The following is a 23955-nucleotide window of genomic DNA, read 5'->3' on the forward strand; positions in this document are numbered from 1 at the left end:
ATGAAATCACTCTTGCTTCTTTTCTGGGAAATGCTCTTCAGTTCTTGATTTTTATCTTTCATAGGAAATTGTGTAGTCAGATCATTTCTTTAATGAGATAATGTTAAAATTTAGTTCAATCCCAGAATGTCCTTATCAGAATTATCCAAGAAATAATAAAATAAGAGACTAATTATGAGTTATGAGCCACATATGCATGCACCTGTTGGAGAGCTGGCTAGGTATGGTTTCTGCCCAAGGATCTCTGTAGTTCTTATGAGCACATGAAGAAAAGGAGCCATGTCTTAGCTGTCCAGGAAGGAATGGTAGCTTGAGAATTCCATTTGCAAATGAGTGTTTGGAAACCTGCCATTTAAACTTAGAACCACTCATGGAAGTGAAACTGTGTGCCTTCAGGGATATACCACCCACCAAGCAGTTGCAGCGATTGGCGCTGGCTAGTTCCATGTGTGTGTCCTAGGAGAAGACAGGTGACTAGGAATGCGTCCTGTGATGCTGGAGCTGACGCTGCTCAGTTTATGGTCCCAGACCCCCATCCTCACTTTTTCAGAACATTTGAGAGACTATGTCTTGGTTCATCAATTAGCCTTGCAATTCTGAAACACCCTAAGTGGCCATCTCCAAGCAATTGTGGGAGTTCTTGATTCAGGTATATGTGTGAAAGTTCACAGTTGGATTTTCTAGAACAGGTGAGCAGCACCTGTAATCAAGCTGCGAGGTAGAATTTAGCGATCAAGATGGACTCCTCTGGCTAGTTGTTTAGTTTTTGAGCATTAATTACAATTTAATAAAAATACTAACTAAAAAAAAACCTTTTTATTCTGTCACAAGTAATATATGTTCATTTTAGAGAATAGAGATAGACAATAAGAAGAAAGGAGCTGTAATTCTTATACATGATAACCATAATTAACATTTTTTGTACATTTCCTTTTAAAATCCCCATACTTTAATAAGCTTTCAATAAATAAGATATTTTATAGATAGGTGAGATAGTTTTTCTCTCTTTTATTTCAATTTAGGGATAGCTATGATGTTTCTTTCCTTGTTTCTCTGTTTTTTTCTTTACAGAAATATTTGATTAATTTATAAATTTCAAAAACACTTGACCATGAATTATTTTTATTCAATCCTATGGCAACCTTGGATGGTTTTAGTTTGCTAAAGACAAACATGATAATTTCTGGAACCTTGGAACAGTGATGTTGTTATCTTAGATGCTATTCTTACAAGCATAACTTCGTGACTTTTTTCCATTTCAGTGTCCTAACATTTGAAGATCATCAAAGACAGACTGATTTGTGTGTTCTTTGTACAGATATGTTAATATTAGGATTACTCAATACCATTATCATCTTAAATTTTAGATCAACTCTGAATTCTTTTTTTTAATATATATTTTTATTGATTTCAGAGAGTGAGATAGAAACATCAATGAGGAGAGAGAATCATTGATCAGCTGCCTCCTGCACGCCCCTTACTGGGGATCACGCCTGCAACCCAGGCATGTGCCCTTGACCAGAATTGAATCTGGGACCCTTTAGTCCACAGGCGGATGCTCTATCCACTGAGCAAAACCGTCTAGGGCTCAACTCTGAATTCTTGATGAATTTCATAACATTTATGTTACGAAACATTTAGTGTTGCTCTGCATGTCTGCTGAACTTTGGATGATGATATATCCCTCTGTCTTAGTGAAGCTTTTTGGGAATTTTAAATAATTAAATATCAAAATATGGAACTTTGAAGTGGCTCAGATAAAAGAAATGAATTAAAAAAAATTAAATATCAAAATGACTCATAGTGGCGATGACAAAAATTGATCCTGACTTTGAGGGTTTCATTCCACAGCTCAGAGAGTGGGATAATTCTAGAAACAGCCCTGGTACTGGTTAGTAAAGTCATGTTTCCCAACTTCCTCAGTTGTTGAGTCATTAAGGACTGCTAATGTTGGCTTTGTCAGAAGCCAACCTAGGAAAAGAATCTTTGCCAAATCCAGTTCCAGAGCTGGAATGTGGATGTTGACAGTAAATAGAATAGCTAAGTCACTCCTGAAACTTTTGGCTCAGTCATCTTTCCAAAATTAACATACTTAAACAAAACCAAAAACAAATCCCCTCTCCCATCTTGCTCTGGACCTATCAGAGGACTCAGAGAAAGGAAGGATCAGGCATCTTCACAACATGAAACTAGGCCAAAAGGACGAGTTCCGAGGGTGGCTGCCCACAGCTCTTGCCTCTCACAAAACTGCTGAAGCAGCCATCTGAGGAGAAGGTGCTTGGCTGAGGATCTGTGCCCAGGCCGTTTCCATGCACACAGAAGCATGCAGCAACTCACTGGGTTACTAGTAAATAACCACCAGGGTCTCCTCCTGCTCTTGAATTCTAGTGCTGTCATCTGGGCTTTTTGGCCTCAAATCAAAATGACCTAATTATGGTCCTAAGTCTTGAGAAAGAGCACGAAAAGAAATAAACATGTTGTCCACAAGCCTGGGGACTGATACATAAGTAGCATATGGGAGGGTGTGTGTGTGTGTGACTTTCTTAACTTGATATAGACTTCTTGCCCACCTACCAAGCAAAATTCCTTTCTGTTCACCTAAGGAAATGCCCCTAACATTTGTTTTTCTTTTTTCTGTTTCTTTCATATTACTTCATTCCCCCTTGCTCTTTTTTTAAAAATATAATTTTTTTTATTAATTTTAAAGAGGAAGGGAGAGGGAAGAGAGAGAGAGAGAGAGAGAGAGAGAGAGAGATAAACATCAGTGATGAGAGAAAAACGTTGATTGGCTGCCTCCTGCACCCCCCTCCCCTTACTGGGGATTGGGCCACAACCTAGGCATGCGCCCTAACCCAGAATCGAACCATGACTCCTTGGTTCATAAGTTGATGCTCAATCACTGAGCCACACCGGCTGGGCCATTCCCCCTTGCTCTTTATTTTAATATTCATTCAACAGATATTTACTGGGAACCTTTAGACAGTTATCCTTTGGAGACATGATGTAGCTGAAAGAGCTTTGTCTTCAAAGGCTATAGACCCAACTCTATCATGTACAAGCCTGGTAACCTTGGACAAGAGAGTTTGAGTCAGCGCACAGAATAGGAATAGCATGTCCTTCCTACTTGGTATGAGAATATACTTTGCAAATTATTTTTTTTAAATTTTAATTAACTTCTAAATACCCCTAGGAGAGGGGAGTTAATAAACTAGTCTTTAGCATTCTGGCTTGAATTTGTTATAAAGTATATTTGAATTTTTAGTCTAGAGCACAGGTTTATTAGGGTTGGAGTGCATTAGGGAGGATCCTGCAGCAAGGAGACTCAAAGCAGGCAATGAGCACCAGGGGAAAGGAGGACCGTCTAAGGAGGAGCAAGGGGGCTGAAAGAGCAGCTGAAGGGGCCTCGGGTAGTACTTCGACCTCTTTGATTTTACTGTGGTCAGGCCTGATTGTCAGTGACCTGGATACACAGTGCACTGTGGCCTCCAGGCAGAGCTGCGTGGTTACCAGGTACAAAGGCCATGCTCCCAAGTCATACCAAGATGCGGTTCAGGGTCTTGACGTTGGGAATCAGTTCTCTTTCTAGTGTTAGGCTGGCCAGTAAGCTTGAGTTAGAGTTTAAATTAATGTCTGTGTTATAAAGGACTAATAATTTGATGAAATGGATTTATTGTTGAGGTGTATATTTTTATACATTCTGGAAAGGCATCTCAGGTTCTGGTTTCAACTCTGCCAGCGGTGGTGCCTTAGGCCAGGGATTTTCAACCTTTTTCATTTCATGGCACATATAAACTCATTACTAAAATGCTGTGGCACACCATAAAGTATATTTTTTGCTGATCTGACAAAAATAGGTATAATTTTGATTCATTCACACCACACAGCTATTCAACATTGTATTGTCTGTTACCATTTTTTATTTTTTAATCTAAGGGAAAAGAGGTCAGTGCCACTGACTAGTCAGGTGTTGCCTGTTTAAAAAATTCTTGCAGTGCACCAGTTGAAAATTGCTGCCTTAATGCAAATCACTCAGCTGCTTTGTCGTTCATAAGAGTCTAGTAAACACAGTGTTTGTTAATGTATAGTTCTTGGTCTACCTGCATCAGAATGTCCTGGGATACTTTTTAAACATTTCTGGACTATTTCCTAAATCAGGTGAATCAATCTCTTGGGTTGAGGCCCCAGAATCTATATATCTATATATCTATGTCTATATCTATATCTATATCTATATCTATATCTACATCTACATCTACATCTATTTTAATATATTTTTATTGATTTCAAAGAGTAAGGAAGAGGGAGAGAGAGATAGAAACATGAATGATGAGAGAGAATCATTGACCGGCTGCCTCCTGCACAGCCCACACTAGGGATTGAGCCCGTAATCGTGCCCTTGACCAGAATCAAACCTGGGACCCTTCCATACACAGGCTGATGCTTTATCCACTGAGCAAAACCAGCTAGGGCCAGAATCTATATTTTTAACAAGTGTCCCAGGCTACTGTCATGCACAGAGGGACCCACCAGATGGAACCATTAATAGGATCTCTTCCTACTCTCCCTTCCTCTCTTGTAAGGAAGCATGGGAGAGGTGATTGGAAAGTTTGCAAGGAGGAAAATTCCAAAAGAGTGGGCTAAAGGTGGCCACCCTATTTATCGGAATTCCGACTTAGGGGAGTTTGACTGAAGGCAGCTGCCCCTAATTGTTCCTTGACCTTTCCAAACAAGTCTGTGGACCCTCGGTGTTTACCAGAATCTTTATGCTTAATCTCTAAGTGTCCTTGCTTAAAGGACACTGCAGACACATGGGTCCTCCCAAGATTACTTACCCTATTGCAGGGGTGGGCAAACTTTTTGACTCGAGGGCCACAATGGGTTCTTAAACTGGACTCAGAAGAAGGCGCTGCGGCCGTGTTTCCCGATGTTGCCATGTTAACACTGCTGCTGGTGAAGGAGCGGAGGGGAGAGCAAGAGAACCCTCCGCTCTTTCAGCTCCTCGGGCCGGATAGAACAGCCGAACGGGCCGGATCCGGCGCGCGGGCCGTAGTTTGCCCACGGGGGAGATGGAGGCATTTGTAGGTGAAAGGGCAAGAGTCTTATTGCAAAATAGGTCAGATTAGTGAGAAGTAAAAAAAAAACAACAACAACAAAAAACAACCATCATTCCGTACATTCCTGTGTCATTGGGCAGAGGTAAAATCATGATAGGCACACCAAACATCTGCTTAGAGCACCAATAAAGCCAGAGCACCGGGAAGAAAAGAAACAAGTGATAATTTGATTGCTTAAAGCATTGAAGCTGTCAGTCACGCGGGGGAGAAGGGGGTAACAAGTTTTTTGGACTTCCTCACATTTATTTTATAGTTTAGTCTCGTATTTAATCTTGAGTTACATGGGGAGTGAGGAAGAGAAATACCATAATTGTTTTCCTTTGCTGAGGGCCTGCAGATGTAATCTGACGCATTTTTAATGGCCAGTTTGGAGCTTTAACTATGATAAACAGTATCTATGTGCATGCAACATTAGTTGAGCTTTTCACAATTCGCTGCCTCCCCTGGCTCTCCATTCTGGAGGCGGAGGACCTGGCGGCCACCCCCGGTGTCAGAGAGACACCTGCGGCCAAGTCACCTGGAGATTCACTCTCCGGGGGAGAAGTCCCGGAACACCTGCCCCGCCCTGGGCCGGTTGCACAACTTGTTTGCTCGTATAATCAGGTTGAAGTCAGGAATTTTACACAAGAAAAATCCTGAGACTCAGCTGTTGACTTAAGTTTCTTTTTAAAAATAAAATAATTCATAACCCACAACTTGAAAAAAAAGTTAGTCATCTTGCATAACAAACATAGGTAGCTGTAGGGAGTATCTTGCTGAGAAAAAAACAAAACAAAAACAAAACGGGGACCCACCTAAAGTATTCAAGGCCCCTTGTGGAAATTCCAATTCAACTTTAAAACAGAAACATATGCCCTAGCTGGTTTGCTCAGTGGCTAGAGCGCTGGCTTGAGGACTGAAGGGTCCCGGGTTAGATTCCAGTGGAGGGCACATGCCCAGGTTGCGGGCTCCATCCTAGTGGGGGTGGGGTGTGTGTGCAAGAGGCAGCCGATTAGTGATTCTCTCTCATTTATTGAGGTTTCTCTCTCTTCCTCTCTGAAATCAATAAAAATATTTTTTTAAAAAAATAAAATAAGATAGAAACATGTATGAGGAATTGACTTCCAAATCCAAAGAACAGTGAACCAAATCTCTGTAGGTCTGTCACAATTCGGGTTACAATTTGACAAAACTTTACGTTTTTGTTTGCTAAAAATAAGTCTAGAATCATTGTTTCCATTTTGTTAAAAAACAAACTTCTATTTTGAGGGCCAATGGTAATCAAGTTAGTGTTCATTTGTTCGCGTGATTCCTCCGTAGCCTTTTGCAAAAAGCCCAGCGTCGCAGGCCGCGTGTCTTCTCGGGCTGAGCCACCCCACCCTGGCAGAGCACCCCTCACCCCCGCAGAGCACCCCTCACCCAGGCACCGCCCCCACCTCCGGCTGCGGGTCACGTGTCGCGGGGCGGGGCGGGGCGGGGCCGGCGGGTATTTAAAAGGGGCGTCCGCGCCCTGCTCTCCCAACGCCGTAGCTGTCGCTGGAGCTGAGTGTGCACGACTCGTCTGCTCTGCGCCTCCTGCCTGCTGTCGGTCGGTGGGTTTGCGTCCCTCTGTGACCTGCGAGCTGGCCGGCCCCCCGCGGGCTCTGGGCTGGGCGGCGGGGTGGAGGCCGACGGGGTCTCCCCACGAGTGGGCGCTGGCTGGGGGCGAGGGGGGCAGGGTCGGGCTCCTGGGCCTGCGCCTTCCACACTTGCCTTTGTTCCTTGAGTCTTCTTTTCTGCCAGCCACTCTGGTACCTTCTTGGCTTGGTTGCGGGGTAACATTTTCCATTTGTCCCGAAAGGACAGTATTTAAAAGGAATGCGTTGGAACTTGGTCTTAAAACAGAGTTTTATGGGGTGCGCGGTGGGTGCGGGGGCAGTCGATGCTGGCGCCTGCCTTCCGCCTTCAGCGCGGCTCTTAGTCCTTCCTTGTCGAATGGGGACCCTGGGCGGCAGGGGGTGAACTGATGGGCCCCGAGGTCGTGGGCAGCGGGCTGAGCAGCTTCTTGTAACTTCCCAGCCCTGTTGCTGAGCAGTGAGGCAATTTTGTGTGGGTGTGGGCCGTTGGCAGTGGTTCTCATTAAATACAGTTCCTCATGTTGTGACCGTACCATAAAATTATTTTCGTTGCTACTGCATAACTGTAATGTGGCTACTGTTATGAATCGTCATGTAAATATCTGACATGCAGGATGGTCTTAGGCGACCCCTGTGAAAGGGTCGTTCGACCGCCAAAGGGGTTTCGACCCGCAGGTTGAGAACCGCTGGTCGTTCGGAACACGAAATTTTAAAGCTCCTGAAACATTTCTCAATTCCGGGGAGCACCTCCTTCCTCCTCTGCTTAGTCACCACCAAACTAGTTCTTTTGGGGGAAGGAATGGATCCCCGCGAAAGTGCTCCCACACAGCCCCGACTGTCCGAGATGCCTTCTGCTTGAAATCTCTCCTAGTTTTAACATGGATTTTTATTTATTTTATTTTTTAAGTGATTAGTATGCTCAAGTTTTTATTTTATTGTTTAAAATATATTTTTATTAATGTCAGAGAGGAAGGAAGAGGGAGAGAGAGAGAGAAACATCAACCATGAGAGAGAATCATTGATCGGCTGCCTCCTGCACAGCCTCCACTGGGGATCGAGCCCGAAACTCCATCATGTGCCCTTGATCGGAATCGAACCGGGGACCCTTCAGTCTGCAGGTCGACGCTCTATCCACTGAGCCAAACAAGCTAGGGCTTAACATGGATTAAAAATATATATATATATATATATATATATATATATATATATATATATATATATATTGCTGTTGTTGTTAATTTCACTGTGGAAGAGAGAGAAACATCAATGATGCGAGATAATCATAGATCAGCTGCCTCCTGCACGCCCCCTCCCCGGCCATGTGCCCTGACCTCCCTAACCTCCTGGTTCATAGGTAGATGCTCAACCACTGAGGCACACCGGCTGGCCTTAACATGTATTTTAACTTGGTTAGTGTTTTTGTGAACAGATATCCCCCCCCTTCAAAAGGCATTTTTAGTTTCCTGGTGAAGAAACGAGACAAAAATATCAGCAACTTTTCCTTGCAGAGCCTGTTTTCTATTGAAAGTTTACACAGGACCTCTGAAACTTTGCCCAGGTGTTTGCCAGGGGAGAGCTCTCAGAGCTAGAGGGTGGGAAAAATTCATCTTGAATTTTTCTCTGCTTGAAATTAGCATTCGCTTGAGTTGGGGAATTGATCTGGGAGAGTCTTATCCTAGTGATCTGAAATAAGTTTCTCTTCCACAGGTCTCTCCTTTCCCTGGGAAGAAAAATGGCTTCTGTTGCGGTTGACCCACAACCGGTATGAATTTTGAACAGCTATTTCTTTTTTCTTTTTTCTTTTTTTTTAACAGGCACACAGTGATACTTTATTTCTCTTTTGTCTGTTGTTTCTACCTAAAGCAGACTATATTGACATTTCCTGAATATAAATCATTGAATAAAATGAGCAAGAGCTCTTGTTTACCATTATTATTAAGTTTCCACATTATTTTTTTAAGGAAAAGCTTTTTTTCCTTATTCTAAGCATAAATTACCATGCAACAAGAGTGGCATATATTACTTTTGAGAAAAGCAAAACATGCTTGAGTTAACTACACATTTCAACAAGAACAGCTATTTCTTGATTCCTTTCCCTCCCCTTGTGTTTTGGGAAGTTAATCCCCTTCCCCTTCTTGATTGCAGAGTGTGGTGACCAGGGTGGCCAACCTACCCTTGGTGAGCTCCACCTATGACCTCGTCTCCTCGGCTTACGTCACTACAAAGGATCAGTATCCTTACCTGAAGTCTGTGTGTGAGATGGCGGAGAAGGGCGTGAAGACCATCACGTCTGTGGCAGTGATGAGTGCTCAGCCCATCATCCAGAAGCTAGAGCCTCAAAGTGAGTTCTGATTCCCACTCCACATTTAGTCCAAGGGGCCTGTTAGGAGCGAGCCTGGAGCTGGTTTGAATATGGCGAATGCCAGCCTCGTGCCCCAAGCACACAGGGAGTCTGCAGCCTTTCCTGAGGCACGTATTGCCTTTGTCCATAAGCTGCCAGGTGACCCTCATTGTTGTAGAAAGCTTCTTCACAGCAATGGCAGATGTTCATGGTAACTTTATTTATTTATAAAATATATTTTTATTGCTTGCAGAGAGGAAGGGAGAGAGAGATAGAAACATCAATGATGAGAGAGAATCATTGATTGGCTGCTTCCTGCACGTCCCCACTGGGGATCGATCCCGAAACCCAGTCATGTGACCTTGACCGGAATTGAACTGGGGACCCTTCAGTCCGCAGGCTGACTCTGTATCCACTGAGCCAAACTGTCCAGGGCTCATGATAATTTTAAAAAAATCCCCCACTGCCCTAGCCAGTTTGGCTCAGTGGATAGAGTGTTTGTTGGCCTGCGGACTGAAGGGTCCTGGGTGGCCAGCACCATCCCCAGTAGGGGGCATGCAGGAGGCAGCTGATCAATGATTCTCTCTCATCATTGATGTTTCTATCTTTCTCTCCCTCTCCCTTCCTCTCTAAAATCAATAAAAATAAATATTAAAAAAAAATCCCCCACAGATGTTTCTGTGTTGGCAACAGGTCATAAGGGGCGCCAGTGTGTCAACTGAAATTAACTTCCTTAGGACCAGACAGTGTACATGAACTGTTTTAAAAATAAATAACATCTTTATTGAGGTATAGTTAACCACCATACAATTCACCCACTTAACATGTACTGTCAATGTTGGTTTTTTAAAAGTATATTTACAGAGTTATGTAAGCATCACCACCATAAATTTTAGAACATTTTTACCACCCCAAAAAGGAACCTTATACCAGTTTCTGTTTGGATGATGAAAAAATTCTGGGAATGATAAGTATGATAGTTGCACAACATATTAGTGTTTCATTCCTTTTTATTGTGGAATAATATTCCATTGTGTGATTAGATCACATTTTTTATTCATCAGTCGATGGACATTTGGGTGCTTTTGCTTTTTGGCAATAAGAATAATGAATGCTACTGTGAACATTTGTGTCTTAAGTTTTTGTGTGGCACATGTTCTCAGTTCTCTTGGGCTTATCAATATACCTGGGAGTGGTATTGCTAGGTCATATAATAGCTATTTCAGCTTTTGAGGAACTGCCAGGCTGTTTTCCAAAGTGGCTTATAATCTTAGTATATCAAGATTTTCCACATGAACCCTTTTTAATGAAGGGTTAAATCCTTCCCCCAAATGGTTAAGTCATGAGCTTTCTGGAGTATAAGGAACCTTTAGAGAACAGTTTTCCATCTCTGTTACTTCCCAAATGAGTTTAGGACTAGTGCTTGGCTTGGTCATCATTAGGGGGAAGGTTGGACTAAAATCTAGGCCTTATTAGGGAGGTCCAGAGTGCTGTTAGCATACCATTCCTCGTTGCCACATACTGAATTAAGTGTAGGTAGGGGTTAAACCAGCATGGAAATGCTAATTTTGAAAGTTCTCAGAATGAGGGTTCAGGTGAAGCCTGGCTCCTCTTGGCATTAACCTCAGGAGCCAGGGGATGAGGAAGAAACTTCTTAGCCAGCTTCCTACCTGGCTTGCCTGCTGCTCTCCCACCTCCTTATTTCCCTGTCAGTAGAAGAACTTGCCAGCTGAGCTTCTTCCTGTCTGAGCTGGAGAAATTGGCAATGTATAGTGTGATAAATGAAGATCAGTGATTTTGCTGTTTTTATGACTACATGTTTATGGTATAATAATATGTATTCATTCTATACATACACTATTAACATTTTCCCCATTTGTGATTTTTTTAGTTGCTGTTGCCAATAACTATGCCTGTATGGGGCTAGACAGGATTGAGGAGAAACTGCCTATTCTGAATCAGCCAACAAAGCAGGTGAGCTTGGGACAAAAGTGTTGAGGCTTTCCATCTCATATTTTCATGTTCTATTTGTTTAGCATAACTGGTTCCCAGTGTTGTTCGGTAAATGCACAGGTGGTATATAGAAGCTTTCTCACTTGGTGTCTGAGCGCACATCCAGTAAGATGGAGAAACAGGCATGTCTGCCTATAACATGCTGACAAATTTTTTTTTAAACTTTGCTTTTAGTTTCTTTTTTTAAATATATTTTTATTGATTTCAGAGAGGAAGGGAGGGGGAGAGAGAGATAGAAACATCAATGATGAGAGAGAATCATTGATCAGCTGCCTCCTGCAAGCCTTCTACTGGGGACCGAGCCCGAAACCCAGGCATGTGCCCTTGACCAGAATCGAACCCAGGACCCTTCAGTCCACAGGCTGACGCTCTGTCCACTCAGCCAAACCGGCTAAGACATATTGACAAATTTTATATCTTTACCTCATTTTTTCCTCCAACAACCCTTGAGTGGTGTCTGGTAGGGCAAATATACCTGAAAGTTGAGGCTCATCTATTCTTAGTGACTTGCCCAAGTCATAAAGCTAGAGAGTGAAAGAGCCCTATTCTTTCTTCCTTTTTTATTAATTTTAGAGTTATTGTGAGAATTAGTTGATTTAATATTTCAGAGAGGAAGGGAGAGGGAGAGAGAGAGAGAGAAACATCAATGATGAGAGAGAATCATTAATCGGCTACCTCCTGCATACCCTTACCAGGAATTGAGCCTGCAACGAGGGCATGTTCCCTGACTGGGAATCAAACCATGAACTCCTGATTCAGAGGTCAACATTCAACCATTGAGCCACACTGGCTGGTCCCCTAGTCCTTTAACTCTTCAACTATGCTACCTTAGTTAAGATCTTAAATCTCTATTCATGCCCTTGTTTCTCACCAACCAAGTGCTCTCCTTTTCTGCTTGTAGGTTGTTGCCAATGCCAAAGGTGCGGTGACTGGGGCGAAAGATGCTGTGACGACGACCGTGACTGGAGCCAAGGATTCCGTGACCAGCACGATCACTGGGGTGGTGGACAAGACCAAAGAAGCCGTGACAGGCAGTGTGGAGAAGACCAAGTCTGTGGTCAATGATAGCATTAACACAGTCATGGGCAGTCGGATGATGCAGCTGGTGAGCAGTGGAGTGGAAAATGCTCTCAGCACATCAGAGCTGCTGGTAGACCAGTACCTCCCTCTCACTGAGGAAGAACTAGGTAAGTGTTTTTTTTGTCTTGAAATAATGTTGCATATCTTACATCAGCTTCATTGAGATATACTTTATACACCAAAAAATTCACCTTTTTCATATTAAATTTACAGTTGCACAACCATCACCTCAGTTTAGTTTTAGAACATTTCTATCATCCTAAAAGATCCGCATGCCTGAATCTCCATTATCTCCCTCAGACAACCACTACTCTTTCGGTCTTTATAGACGTTCTTTCTTAAGACAATATTAAGTTTCACATTGAATTGTACATAGTAGTTTTGAAACTTTAAGAGAAATTAGCTTGGAGAAATATTTTCTACAAATGGATAGTCTTTAATGGGCTGCTTTACAGAACCATTAAACATTTAGTGGCTACTGTATGCCAGGTACTATGTTGCCCAAGAAGCTCACTCTAATGGGAAAAGACATCTGTAGATGAACCTTCAGATGCAGTGATATGCTCTGGGTAGTCAAGCCCAGCACTAGACACGATTTGTCTTGGGAAAATGAGTGCATAATTGCTGGTGGGTGGGTAGAAGCGCCAAAATCAAGATTCAGGTTAGAGTCCAGGCCTTATCACTTAGAGCTGTGATCCCTTATGTTTGTTTTTTGTCCCTTCTTTCTAACTTCAGAAAAAGAAGCAAAAAAGGTGGAAGGATTTGAGACTGTTCAGAAGCCAAGTTATTATATTAGGCTGGGATCACTATCGACCAAGCTCCGCTCACGTGCCTACCAGCAGGCTCTTGGCAGGGTGAAAGAAGCTAAGCAAAAAAGCCAGGAGACCATTTCCCAGCTCCATTCCACTGTTAACCTGGTGAGTAAAAGCTCATTTAAAGTTAGCTAAAGAGATATCAACCAAAGGACTTGTATGCATGCATATAAGCCTAACCAGTTGACACAGACAACAGGGGGGTGAGGGCATAGGGGGGGAGAGGGGTAATGGGGGGATAAGGACACATATGTAATACTTTAATCAATAAAGAAACTTAAAAAAATAAATAAATCAAGGTAGCTGAAGTGAGTTTATTTATCTCAAGGGATGAGAGTCAATGTAATCATGAAATCCAAGAATTTTAACTTTACCTTTGAACAACCCAATAGAAAAATGGGCAAAGAGTATACAGAAACTCACAGAAAAGGAAGTATAAATAGCTGAAATATCTGAAGCGATGCTAATCTCACTCCAAGGGGTCAAATTACAGATGCCTATCTTTTCTGAACACACTGGCGAAGTGTGATGGTGTGGGCAGTGGTGTAGAGAAAGGGGTGTACTTGTGGATTTCTGGAGGATTTGAGGGGCAGTTCTCAGAAGGGTGTAAGCATACCTATTCCTCGGCAGTTTTACTTGTAGAAATTTACCCCACAGCTATGTATGTTTAGAGTTGCTGAAGGTTATAAACACTGCATGGCAACTAATAAGGAACTAATTAAATTGATATATCACAAAAGAATATTGTGTAGCCATTGAAGATTGCCAAGTTACAGAACAGTATGTACTGTATTGCCATTCTTGGGAGGGGAAATGACGGCTGACAACAGGGAAGAGGAAGTTTCAATTTCTTTTTTGTAATTTTCTCTTATACTTTACACATAAATGTTAAATTTCAGTTGCCTTACCTATGCTAAACTGGAGGTAAATATGGAGACAGTGGCTTAATAGCTTAAGTAGAGGCAGCAAAGAAGTTCGATTACTTGATAACAAATAACGATGGCAGGGATTGCTGACATCTTAAACTCTTATGGATATTCCTGGTTTTTATGTTCTATGATTTACATCATAGATCCGAGAACAGACTGACACGAAGGTCTGACTAGTTCCTTTGTTTTATTTCAATGTGCTCTAGATTGAATTTGCCAGGGAGAATGTGCAGAGTGCCAACCAGAGAATTCAGGATGCTCAGGATAAGTTCTACCTGTCCTGGGTGGAGTGGAAGAGAAGCATCGGCTACGACGACACCGATGAATCCCACTGTGCTGAGGTGAGATGACTAGGACACGGTCATCCATGACCGTTTAAGAAGTTCTACCAGACTTTCATTATTTAAATTTTCCCATTATTCCTCTTAGAACACTCTTCTCCAGCAAAAGTTTGAACAGAAAAGCAGAACTGCAGTAACTTGAATAACTTACTGCTATTGCCCCTGGTGGGACGCAGCTAAAGAACATGGGCCTTAACCTCAGTACAGACTAACAGGGGGTGCAGGCATTTTTATGTGGTGGTGTTTTTGACAGCATAGAAACAGGAACTATGAGACTAAATAAGAAAAGTACCTAAGTTGGGCTTGGAGTGAGGATGGGTGAGTCAGATGACTTTCTGGAGGAGGTGGGTGCTAAGCTGGGACTGAATGGGAGAATAAACTAGGTGAAAGGGCAGTGAGGGGACTACTGTTCCAGACAGAAGAAATAGCACATTGCAATACTTAAAAAGTGGTTCTTTAGGTTCCAAAAGCTAGTATGCACGTGTAGAAATGTGAATAAAAACACTGCTGCATTCAGGGTTGTTATGAGGATTTTAAAAAGTTGAGGAATACACACATGTGCAGTGACACGTAACCAACTGACTGTAATTGAACGAATTCCTACATAGCACTGTTGGGCCCACTGCTAATTTTAAACCTGTTTTATTTTTAGCACATCGAGTCACGCACCCTTGCTATTGCGAGAAACCTGACTCAGCAGCTGCAGACGACGTGCTCCACCCTTCTGTCTAACATCCAAGGGTTACCACAGAACATTCAAGATCAGGCCAGTCACGTGGGGGTGATGGCTGGCGACATCTGCGCAGTGTTCCGCAATGCTTCGTCCTTTAAAGAAGTGTCCGACGGCTTCCTCACTTCTAGCAAGGGGCAGCTGCAGAAAATGAAGGAGTCTTTAGATAATGTGATGGATTATCTTGTTAACAACACACCCCTCAACTGGCTGGTAGGTCCCTTTCATCCTCAGATAATCGAGTCTCAGAATGCTCAGCACTGTGTTGCAGAGAAGGACACAACCAGCCTGCAGGCCGAGCAGCCTGAGCACAAAACACAGTAATCCTGTCCCTGTCACCAGTGCATGGTGCAGCCAGCCAGATGACATCTTCTGTTATGTTGCAATTAACCTGCTAGACAACTCTGACTTGGGGAAACAGCGAGCTAGAAAAAAAAGGGCCCCTTCATTGTAGTCATTTCCAACTGGATTAAGACCTTTCAAGTTTCTGGCCTTAGCAGATGAGGCATTTTGTTTACCTGGCTGGTAAGAAAAGAATGATAGACTGGTCAGAGCCTAGTCAGAGGTCACAAAAAGTTACACTGCATATATGGTCTCATTCTGTTGCCACTGTTGCTGCCTGTCTGTACTGAATAAAAACACCTTCGTGTGGGTTGTCCTGCGAACTGGCGTCTGCTCCCGTTTGATTTGCGCAGGCCTCATCATTGTTGTGTCTCACAATGCATGCTTGTACAACTTTAGTTTTTTTTAAACTTTTTCATAAAGGAATGCCTCCTGTGAGTTCAATAAAATTCACTGCACAATAGATCAGTTTTATGCTGTGTGTTCCATGTGCTTTGTATGTTGCTTTCACGGAGCAGCTTGGCCTGCATGACAGGGTTATTAATACACATACATGAATTCCAGTTGGCCTGTTAGAGGGAATTTGGCAGTGTGATAACATTAGATGACTAATGTCAAAAATGGAATGTTCGATGACAGGTTTTAAACAAGTGAAAAGCTAATGGGCATATAAGAATTTTACTGGGTGAGAGTTGCCTTCATTTGCCCATTTACTGGACTCGAGATTAATTAACTAGTCATTAATCTCTTAGCTTTAGTTTTCTCATCTGTTATAAAATTAGTGATGCCTCACCAGATGGAAGTGAAGTGTTTGAAGATGGGCTGTTTTTTTCTGTTTTTGCACCAAAGGCATGGGGACACCATCTGTCGGACAGTGACATGTAATATCTTCAACTTGCTAGTTCGGGTGTGAGAATATACTATGAGGTCATGATTAGTCAAATATTTCCACTTTGTTAAGTCATTATATTGAAAGACTAAAAAAAATGAAAAGGGGAAAGCTAAAGTTTGGTTTGCCCGAGATATCTCTTTGAGTTTCATTCAGCTCATGGAGGTGGTAGTGAGGGAAGGGAGAAAGCAGGGTAGATACCTGTGCATATACCTATCAGGTGTGAGGGACGGCAAGGAGGGCCTCTTCTGGGCTCATGGACTTGGGCTTGGGTCAGCGGGGCCTTATCCAGTCTCAGGAGTGACCCAGCACTGGGGCCTGCATGGGTGATGGTCTTGTAAGATATCCCTGCTCTATCAACCAAAGTACTTGTTGCTTATGTCTCAGGGCAACACCCTCATGCTCTAGGTGTCCACCTTCCCAGCAGGTATCCTATATTTCCACAGTAACCATATGGTGAGGAAAAGACACTGAATCATCCCACTGTTGAGTATCTAAGTTCCTAGTCTAAAAGGTAGTAGCAGCTGTTCATGGAGAAGAAGCCTCTTCAGGCATAAGGTCGGCTTAAGCCAAAGACATGTTTCATGGTGTCTTCCCTGCTCCCCTTGCTTACCTTTTGAAATTCTGATGTCACTCTCCCATGTTTTAGAACAGGAGTCCTCAAACTACGGCCCGCAGGCCACATGCAAATACAAATATTGTATTTGTTCCCGTTTTGTTTTTTTACTTCAAAATAAGATATGTGCAGTGTGCATAGGAATTTGTTCATAGTTTTTTTTTTAAACTATAGTCCGGCCCTCCAACGATCTGAGGGACAGTGAACTGGCCCCCTGTTTTAGAAGTTACTGATTCCTGAAAGTAATGCTCTCAACTGGGATAGGCCCAGGTCACATTTTTATGGCTGGTGAGGGATGAAGCCTTCTTTGTTTTTTTTTTAATCTTTTACTTTCTTTCTTTCTTGGATGAGACCTTTTTTTTTTTTTTAAAACCTCACCCAAGGGCATGTTCTTTTTTTTTTAATTTATCTTTATTGTTGAAAGTATTATAGATGCCCTCTTCCCCCCCCCCCCCCCGCCCCATTGACTCTCCCCCCTTGCTCCCCGCCACCTTGCCCCAGGCCTTCACCAAACTAGTGTCTGTGTTCATGAGTTACACATATATGCATATAAGTTCTTTGGTTCATCTTTCCTGTCCCTGCCCCCCCCCCCCCATTTTATTCATCAGTTTATTTTGCTCATTAGATTCCACATATAAGTGAGGTCATGTGACAATTGTCTTTCTCTGACTGGCTTATTTTGCTTAGCGTAATATTCTCCAGGTCCCTCCATGATGGGGAGGACATGTTCTTTATTGATTTTAGAGAGAGAAAGGGAAACATCAATGTGAGAGGGAAACATCAATCCATTGCTTCTCATACATGCTCTGACCGGGGATTGAACCCGAAACCTTTTGGTGTATGGGATGAAGCTCCAACTGACTGAGCCACCTGGCCAGGGCTTGGATGAAGCCTTCTTGATCATCCAACTGGGGCTAAGCTGAGCTGGGAGGCAGAGACAGGGTACTCGGGTGGAAAAGGCTGAAAAGGAAAATCACATCCTCAATTGCTGCTGAGGTGGTGAGAAGCAGGCAGCCTACTGAGCTTGACTGTGACATTGCTAAATAATACAATGCATCCTTAGTTAAGATTGTTAGTAAAATGACTAAGTGAAATGATAGGAAGGCAGTGTGAAAGGCAAATGTTTGAAGGAGGGGGGACAGAGTTGCCTGGGATTCTTTCATGCTTAATTTGCTTAAACTGAGTTTACAGATAAATAAACAAACAAATAAAGTAGGCTTGCAGATTAGAGAGACATGGATTATAATATACTGAAAGGCTTGGAATCTCACAGGGGAGCCTAGTCTTGATGTAGAATGGACCTTCTAGGTTATTTAGCTTGGTACTGGTTTTATGAAAGAGCTATTTGAGAGAACCATATAAACGATATTAAAGCCAAATCATAACATACATTTTGGGGTTAAAAAATTTTTTTTAAATATATTTTACTGATTTTTTACAGAGAGGAAGGGAGAGAGATAGAGAGTTAGAAACATCGATGAGAGAGAAACATCGATCAGCTGCCTCATGCACATCTCCCACTGGGGATGTGCCCGCAACTCAAGAACATGCCCTTGACCGGAATCGAACCTGGGACCCTTCAGTCCACAGGCCGACGCTCTATCCACTGAGCCAAACCGGTTTCGGCTGGGGTTAAAATTTTTTAAAAATTAATTTGTACATTCATTGGTTAGAGACAATGTGGATATGTAGGTGCTTACATTATTATATGTACCTCCATTAAAAAATTGTTTGGTTCAATATTTGAGTTTCTAATAGTGTAAGGCATGAACTCTGCCCTGCTGAGAATGTAAACACCAGAAACTGTCCTCAAGAGACTTATAAAAGTCTTAGGGAAGTTTGTTGATGAATATTCAAGAACTATCCTGATATAGAACACTCTCTATCCTTCACCTTTAATGGCTCCAAGCGGCTAATATTTAAATTCCCTACCTTTATTACAAAACTAACCTGCAAAATATGACATATTAGCATAAGGCTGTCCAGAGCAACAATTTGAGTTTTAAGTTTTATTCACCAAAGTGAAAGAGAACACTAACTTAAGTTATAGCTCCTCTGAAGGGCAAAGAGGTCTGATGTCTTCTAGAACGTAGGAAAGTAGAGAAGAGTGTTATTAGTTGACATTTTACAAAAGTAATGAATAGATTAAATGGTTCTTTTGTGTATCAGTGATGAAAAATGGTTACCACTTAAATTTTCATTTATCTTGGGTATATACCTAGGAGTGGAATTGCTCATGGGCCATACGGTCGATCACTCTACGTTTACTTGAGGAACTGTCAGACTATTTTCCGAAGTGGCTGCAGCATTTGCATTCTCACCTGCAGGGTATGAGGGCTCTGATTTCGCCATATCTTCACCAACAGTTGTTATTTGACTTTTTGATTCTAGCTAACCATTTAAATTATAAGTGAATAAGCCGAACCGGTTTGGCTCAGTGGATAGAGCGTCGGCCTGCGGACTGAAGGGTCCCAGGTTCGATTCCGGTCAAGGGCATGTACCTTCGTTGCGGGCACATCCCCAGTAGGGGGCGTGCAGGAGGCAGCTGATCGATCTCTCTCATTGATGTTTCTAACTCTATCCTTCTCCCTTCTTCTCTGTAAAAAAAATCAATAAAAAATATATAAATTATAAGTGAATAAGAGTAGATGTTGAATAGTGTGAATCAAGCACTTTTCCTATTTCATTGTCTACACAGGTTAGAGCAAAAAAAAAAACAAAACTCGGCTGCGGAGGTAGCTAGTGTAGCTATCAGATTGACTTCCTTATATAAAGTGGCCCAAGTGAGCTTTCAGCATAGATAGAACCACATCATCTTCCCCTACCCTCTCTGTCTATGCCAGGGATTATTAACTGGGAATTCTGATAAAATGCAGGTTCCTGGGTTCCACCACCAGAGAATCTGGTTAGTAGGTCTTCAGGTAGTACCAGGCATCTCCACTTTTAAAAAGCATCCACCCTTACCCGCCCCCCGCCCCCCGTCCCACCCCATCATCCCTAGTGATTCTATTGCAGGTGATCCACTTTGGGAAGCAAAGGAAATAGGGAACAAATGATTTTAACCTGAAACAAAAATAGGGTTAGGGTTACCTATAGTACTCTCTCCTCAAACAAGACCCTCACTGTGGGCTCCATAAAATATTTTAAAAAGACTTGCTGTTGATGCATCTGCTTATAGTAAATGTTTCAAATATACAGGTGCTAGCATTGACTAGTTCATTGCTATTCAATGGGTAGCAAGAATCACTTGCATTGTGTTGTGGTAAGTGACAACCTTTTTCCTAGGCTGAGAGTTCTAACTACTTCCACGGACTCTTTTAGCCAATGATAAAACACTGGTATAAGAGGGTGTTCCTACTGTAGGACAGCAGGTGTGCCCTCTCTCAAACTGTACCAAATTATTCAAGTAAAGGGTAAAGAGAGAGTAAAGCAGAACCAAGATGCTACTGACCCTCTAACTGCAGGCACATAATCAAGCTAAATATGCAAACTATTATGAAGGGGGAGAGGATTCTGTTAAAATCAAACCCTCAATAGGATTAGTCTTACCTATTTGGTGTTAGAGCTAATCATTACCTCTTGCATGATCCTTTTATGGCCCTATACATAGGAATTCCTTTTATTTTATTTTAAATTTTTATTTATTGATGAGAGAGAGAAAGAAGGGGGTGGAGAGGGAGAGAGGGAAACTTTTGTTGTTCTACTTATTTATGCATTCATTGGTTGCTTTTTGTATGTGCCCTGACCTGGGATTGAACCCACAATCTTGGTGTATGGGGATACACTCTAACCAACTGAGCTTCCCCAGCCAGGGCCATAGGAATTCTTTTCATACAAACAAAAATTTTATTTTTTCTTTATTTTTAAAAATATATTCTTATTGATTTCAGAGAGGAAGGGAGAGGGAGAGATAGAAACATCAATGATGAGAGAAAATAATTGATGTGCTGCCTCCTGCACACCCCCTATTGGAGATCAAGCCCACAACCTGGGCATGTGCCCTTGGCCAGAATCGAACCTGGGACCCTTCAATCTGCAGGCCTATGCTATCCACTGAACCAAACTGGCTAGGGCTTACTTTTTCTTTTCATTATTTCTTCTATAATTATTCTTTATTTCAAAATAAATCGTCATTCTGTGTCATGTTACCAGCATTGCATGCACATCACCTTAACTAGCAAGTTAAATTCCAAAAATGGTGTTTTTATTTCTGTAATAGCCTCACCAATCCAGGGCCCCAGGCCACCACTAGCTTAACTTCATGCAAATTAGAAGATGGTATCTTATCCTCATGCATGTAGTGCCACCTTCTGGAAAGTCATAATAAATATGCAAATCAAAGAAGTTTATGACAGAAAAGGTGCCCACTGTGGTTGTCTGGTGAACAACCTGCATAATGTACACAGGGCCCAGGGAGTCCTAGCAAGGTCACTTGATTTTCTTGAAAAGAATATATTGCTGGTTTCCTGTCCTTTTCAGAGAGGGACTATGATTATCTCATTAGTTTCATAATAAGCATCTGGTTCTGAGTTTGGCCTCCATCGGTGATGGGTATTCACAGCAAGAGACTTCTACACTCCTTTGATATTGGTTCTGGTCAATGAAAAAGGGACCCATTTTATAAATCTGTGAGAGGATTTCTGCCACATTTCTAAAATCCCCATGACGATTGTCAGGCACAGCCGCTACATTTTAAACTTACCATGGAAACTTGGTAGGCTGTGGCTACTTCTCAGGTGCTCCGCCCTCCCCTATTTTCTCCACTGGCTTTGAATTTAAGGGAAATGAGACACTTTGAATCATTCTGATCCTATGGAAGGCGAATTATTCATATGCCTCTCCTAAGTCATTTCAGGGACTGGAGGTACATTATTTGTGGTGGTGTTGGAAACTTTTCTCCTAAAACTTTAAGTGTGGAATTTCCAACCTTTGCAATTGCAGAACTCTACTTTAGGCCAACAGTGACTTGGCCTATAGGTGACTGTGAAGGTTTGTATGTGTGGTGGTATTCAAGGAATTTATGAGAAAAGCTAGTGTTTATTGAACACCTTTTGTAAGCTAGGTTCATAGTACCTTTATTTACCTGCAACCCACTCAGGTATTTTCCTCACTTGAGAGGTGTGGAAAGAGGTAGAAAAGAGATACGGGGCAGGGAGGGGATTTAGCACAATGTCTTACTGATGTCAAAGTGTGTGTGTATTTTTTCTATCCTAGCCTCTAGGCCTTTGCTAGGAGAAAACCGCAGCTTGTTTTCTTGGCTGGAGCCCAGAAAATCCCTCGGTTCATAGCTTCTTGTGTTGTAGCTTCCTGTTGTATTTTGCATTTATTTAAAAACAAATAAAGTGATATTGGATGTTGAAATATACATTTACTAGAGAGCTTTTAACCTAAAAAGTCTAAAATTACAGTTGTTGACCTGCCTGGCTGGATGCTCTGTATGCATTTGTATAAATATTGCTGGCTTTTGTGGGTGTTGGGCTGGATATCATCTTTGCAAAGTGGACATTCATGAGTAGCTAGAATGCATTTTGCTCTCTCCAAAGTACACGCCTCAGGAACACATGGTGGACGTTTGTACCTCAGACCAGACGATCCTTTGAGCACCTGATTCTTAGGGAAAAGTGCAATGAAGGCCACAGCCAGATAAGGGGTCCCAATGACCAGAGCAAGATTCCTCGTGTGTGTGTGTTTACTATTTTAGGAATTGTAATTTTTTTCACTATTTTGATGTATAGCGTCAAATTTACCATTTTTGCCCAGCCGGTGTTGCTCAGTGATTGAGCATCAATCTATGAATTAGAAGGTCACAGTTTGATTCCTGATCAGGGCACATGCCCAGGTTGCAGGCTTGATCCCCAGTAGGAGGTGTACAGGAGGCAGCCGATCAATGATTCTCTCATTGATGTTTCTATCTCTCTCTCTCCTTCTTCCTTCGTCTCTGAAATCAATAAAAAGATATATTTTTAAAAGAATAATAGATTAATAGATAGATGAATAACGAAAAAGGCTTTATATCTCATATTTTCAAAAAAGCTTTCACTTCATAAGTCCACTACTGGTCAATTTCCTTTAAAGAGAAGTTTCCTAAGTACTTTTATAATACGAATGAACTTGGGAAATAAGACTACAACACCTTGTCAGAAAACACAACTATGGACGAAGTAAGATTTACCCACATGCAGTGAGTAATGTCTCCATGAACTCACCTGAACCTAACAGTTTACTTCGTTAGTGTTTGTTTTACTATCCAATATTCTTCTTTTGCAGGTATTTGATTTCACGATCATAGACTTGACATCGGAGACTGATGAAATTCCAGATATTATAGCTTTGGAAGAAGAGGATGGATCAAACCATTCACACGCTAATAACCCTGAGTCCTCTCAGGGAGAAATGTTGAAAAACTAACAAGAAAATATTTCTTTGTCTGAAAACAAAATTTGTGTCATATTAAGCTTCATGTTTGCTCGTGTGTTTATTCCTGTGGCTTTGGAGATTAATCTTTTGGGGGTTAGTCTATTTTTTTTTAATTACAGGGCTTAATTGTAATGGAACTTGGATCTAAACTTTTATAAGAGATCCTAGTTCTGTATCATATATCATTTAATAGAGTCATTTGAAGTTTAATCATTGAAATGCCTGTAATAAAAATTGGTCTGTATAATCGTGAATTGTTGTGTGTGTTTGTATTAATAGAGTGAAGATTTTGTGTGTGTGTGTGTGTGTTTTGTTTTGCCTCCCAGGATTCATTTTTGCTTCTTGTGGTATCAGAGAACTTTTGTATCTTTTTTTAAAAAAAAGTTCTTTATTGATTTTAGAGAGAAAGTGAGAAAAACATTGATCGGCTGCTTCCTGCATGCCCCCCACTGGGGATCGAGCCTACAACCTGGGCATGTGCCCTGACTAGGAGTCAAACATATGACTCTAGGGTGCACAGGATGATGCCCAACCAACCGAGCCATTATGGCCAGGCCAGAATCTTTGTACCTTTTGGGTTGGGGGAGGGTGTCTCAGTCAAGGGTTTTTGCTTTTCCCTAGCCTAGGTGTGGGCACATGACTGAAAACAGATTAACTGGGAGGAAGCATATCATGATTGGTAAAGATTTATGAGCTTTTAATTAGACTCTGGGCTCTAATCTTGGCTCTGCCACTT

General features: G+C 42.0%; 1 protein-coding gene across 3 annotated transcripts in view; it reads left to right on the forward strand.

Moving 5' to 3' along the window:
- The window catches only part of PLIN2 (perilipin 2), a 93725-nt gene extending 70252 nt beyond the window's left edge, over positions 1–23473 (forward strand). For 2 of the 3 annotated variants that reach the window (XM_081104260.1, XM_081104261.1), the window contains 8 exons: positions 8417–8471; positions 8855–9050; positions 10942–11024; positions 11965–12250; positions 12879–13060; positions 14091–14225; positions 14878–15168; positions 23070–23473. In XM_081104260.1, the coding sequence (XP_080960386.1) occupies positions 8442–8471; positions 8855–9050; positions 10942–11024; positions 11965–12250; positions 12879–13060; positions 14091–14225; positions 14878–15168; positions 23070–23210 (1344 nt within the window). In that variant the 5' untranslated portion in view covers positions 8417–8441 and the 3' untranslated portion in view covers positions 23211–23473. Of the gene's footprint in view, positions 1–6559; positions 6686–8416; positions 8472–8854; positions 9051–10941; positions 11025–11964; positions 12251–12878; positions 13061–14090; positions 14226–14877; positions 15169–23069 lie in introns of those variants that run through there. The other variant, XM_081104259.1, reaches the window with a different exon arrangement.
- Positions 23474–23955: the final 482 nt, after the last annotated feature.

This window comes from Myotis nattereri, assembly GCF_964212035.1.
Source record: "Myotis nattereri genome assembly, chromosome: 12".
In the NCBI taxonomy this organism is placed as follows: Eukaryota; Metazoa; Chordata; class Mammalia; order Chiroptera; family Vespertilionidae; genus Myotis; species Myotis nattereri.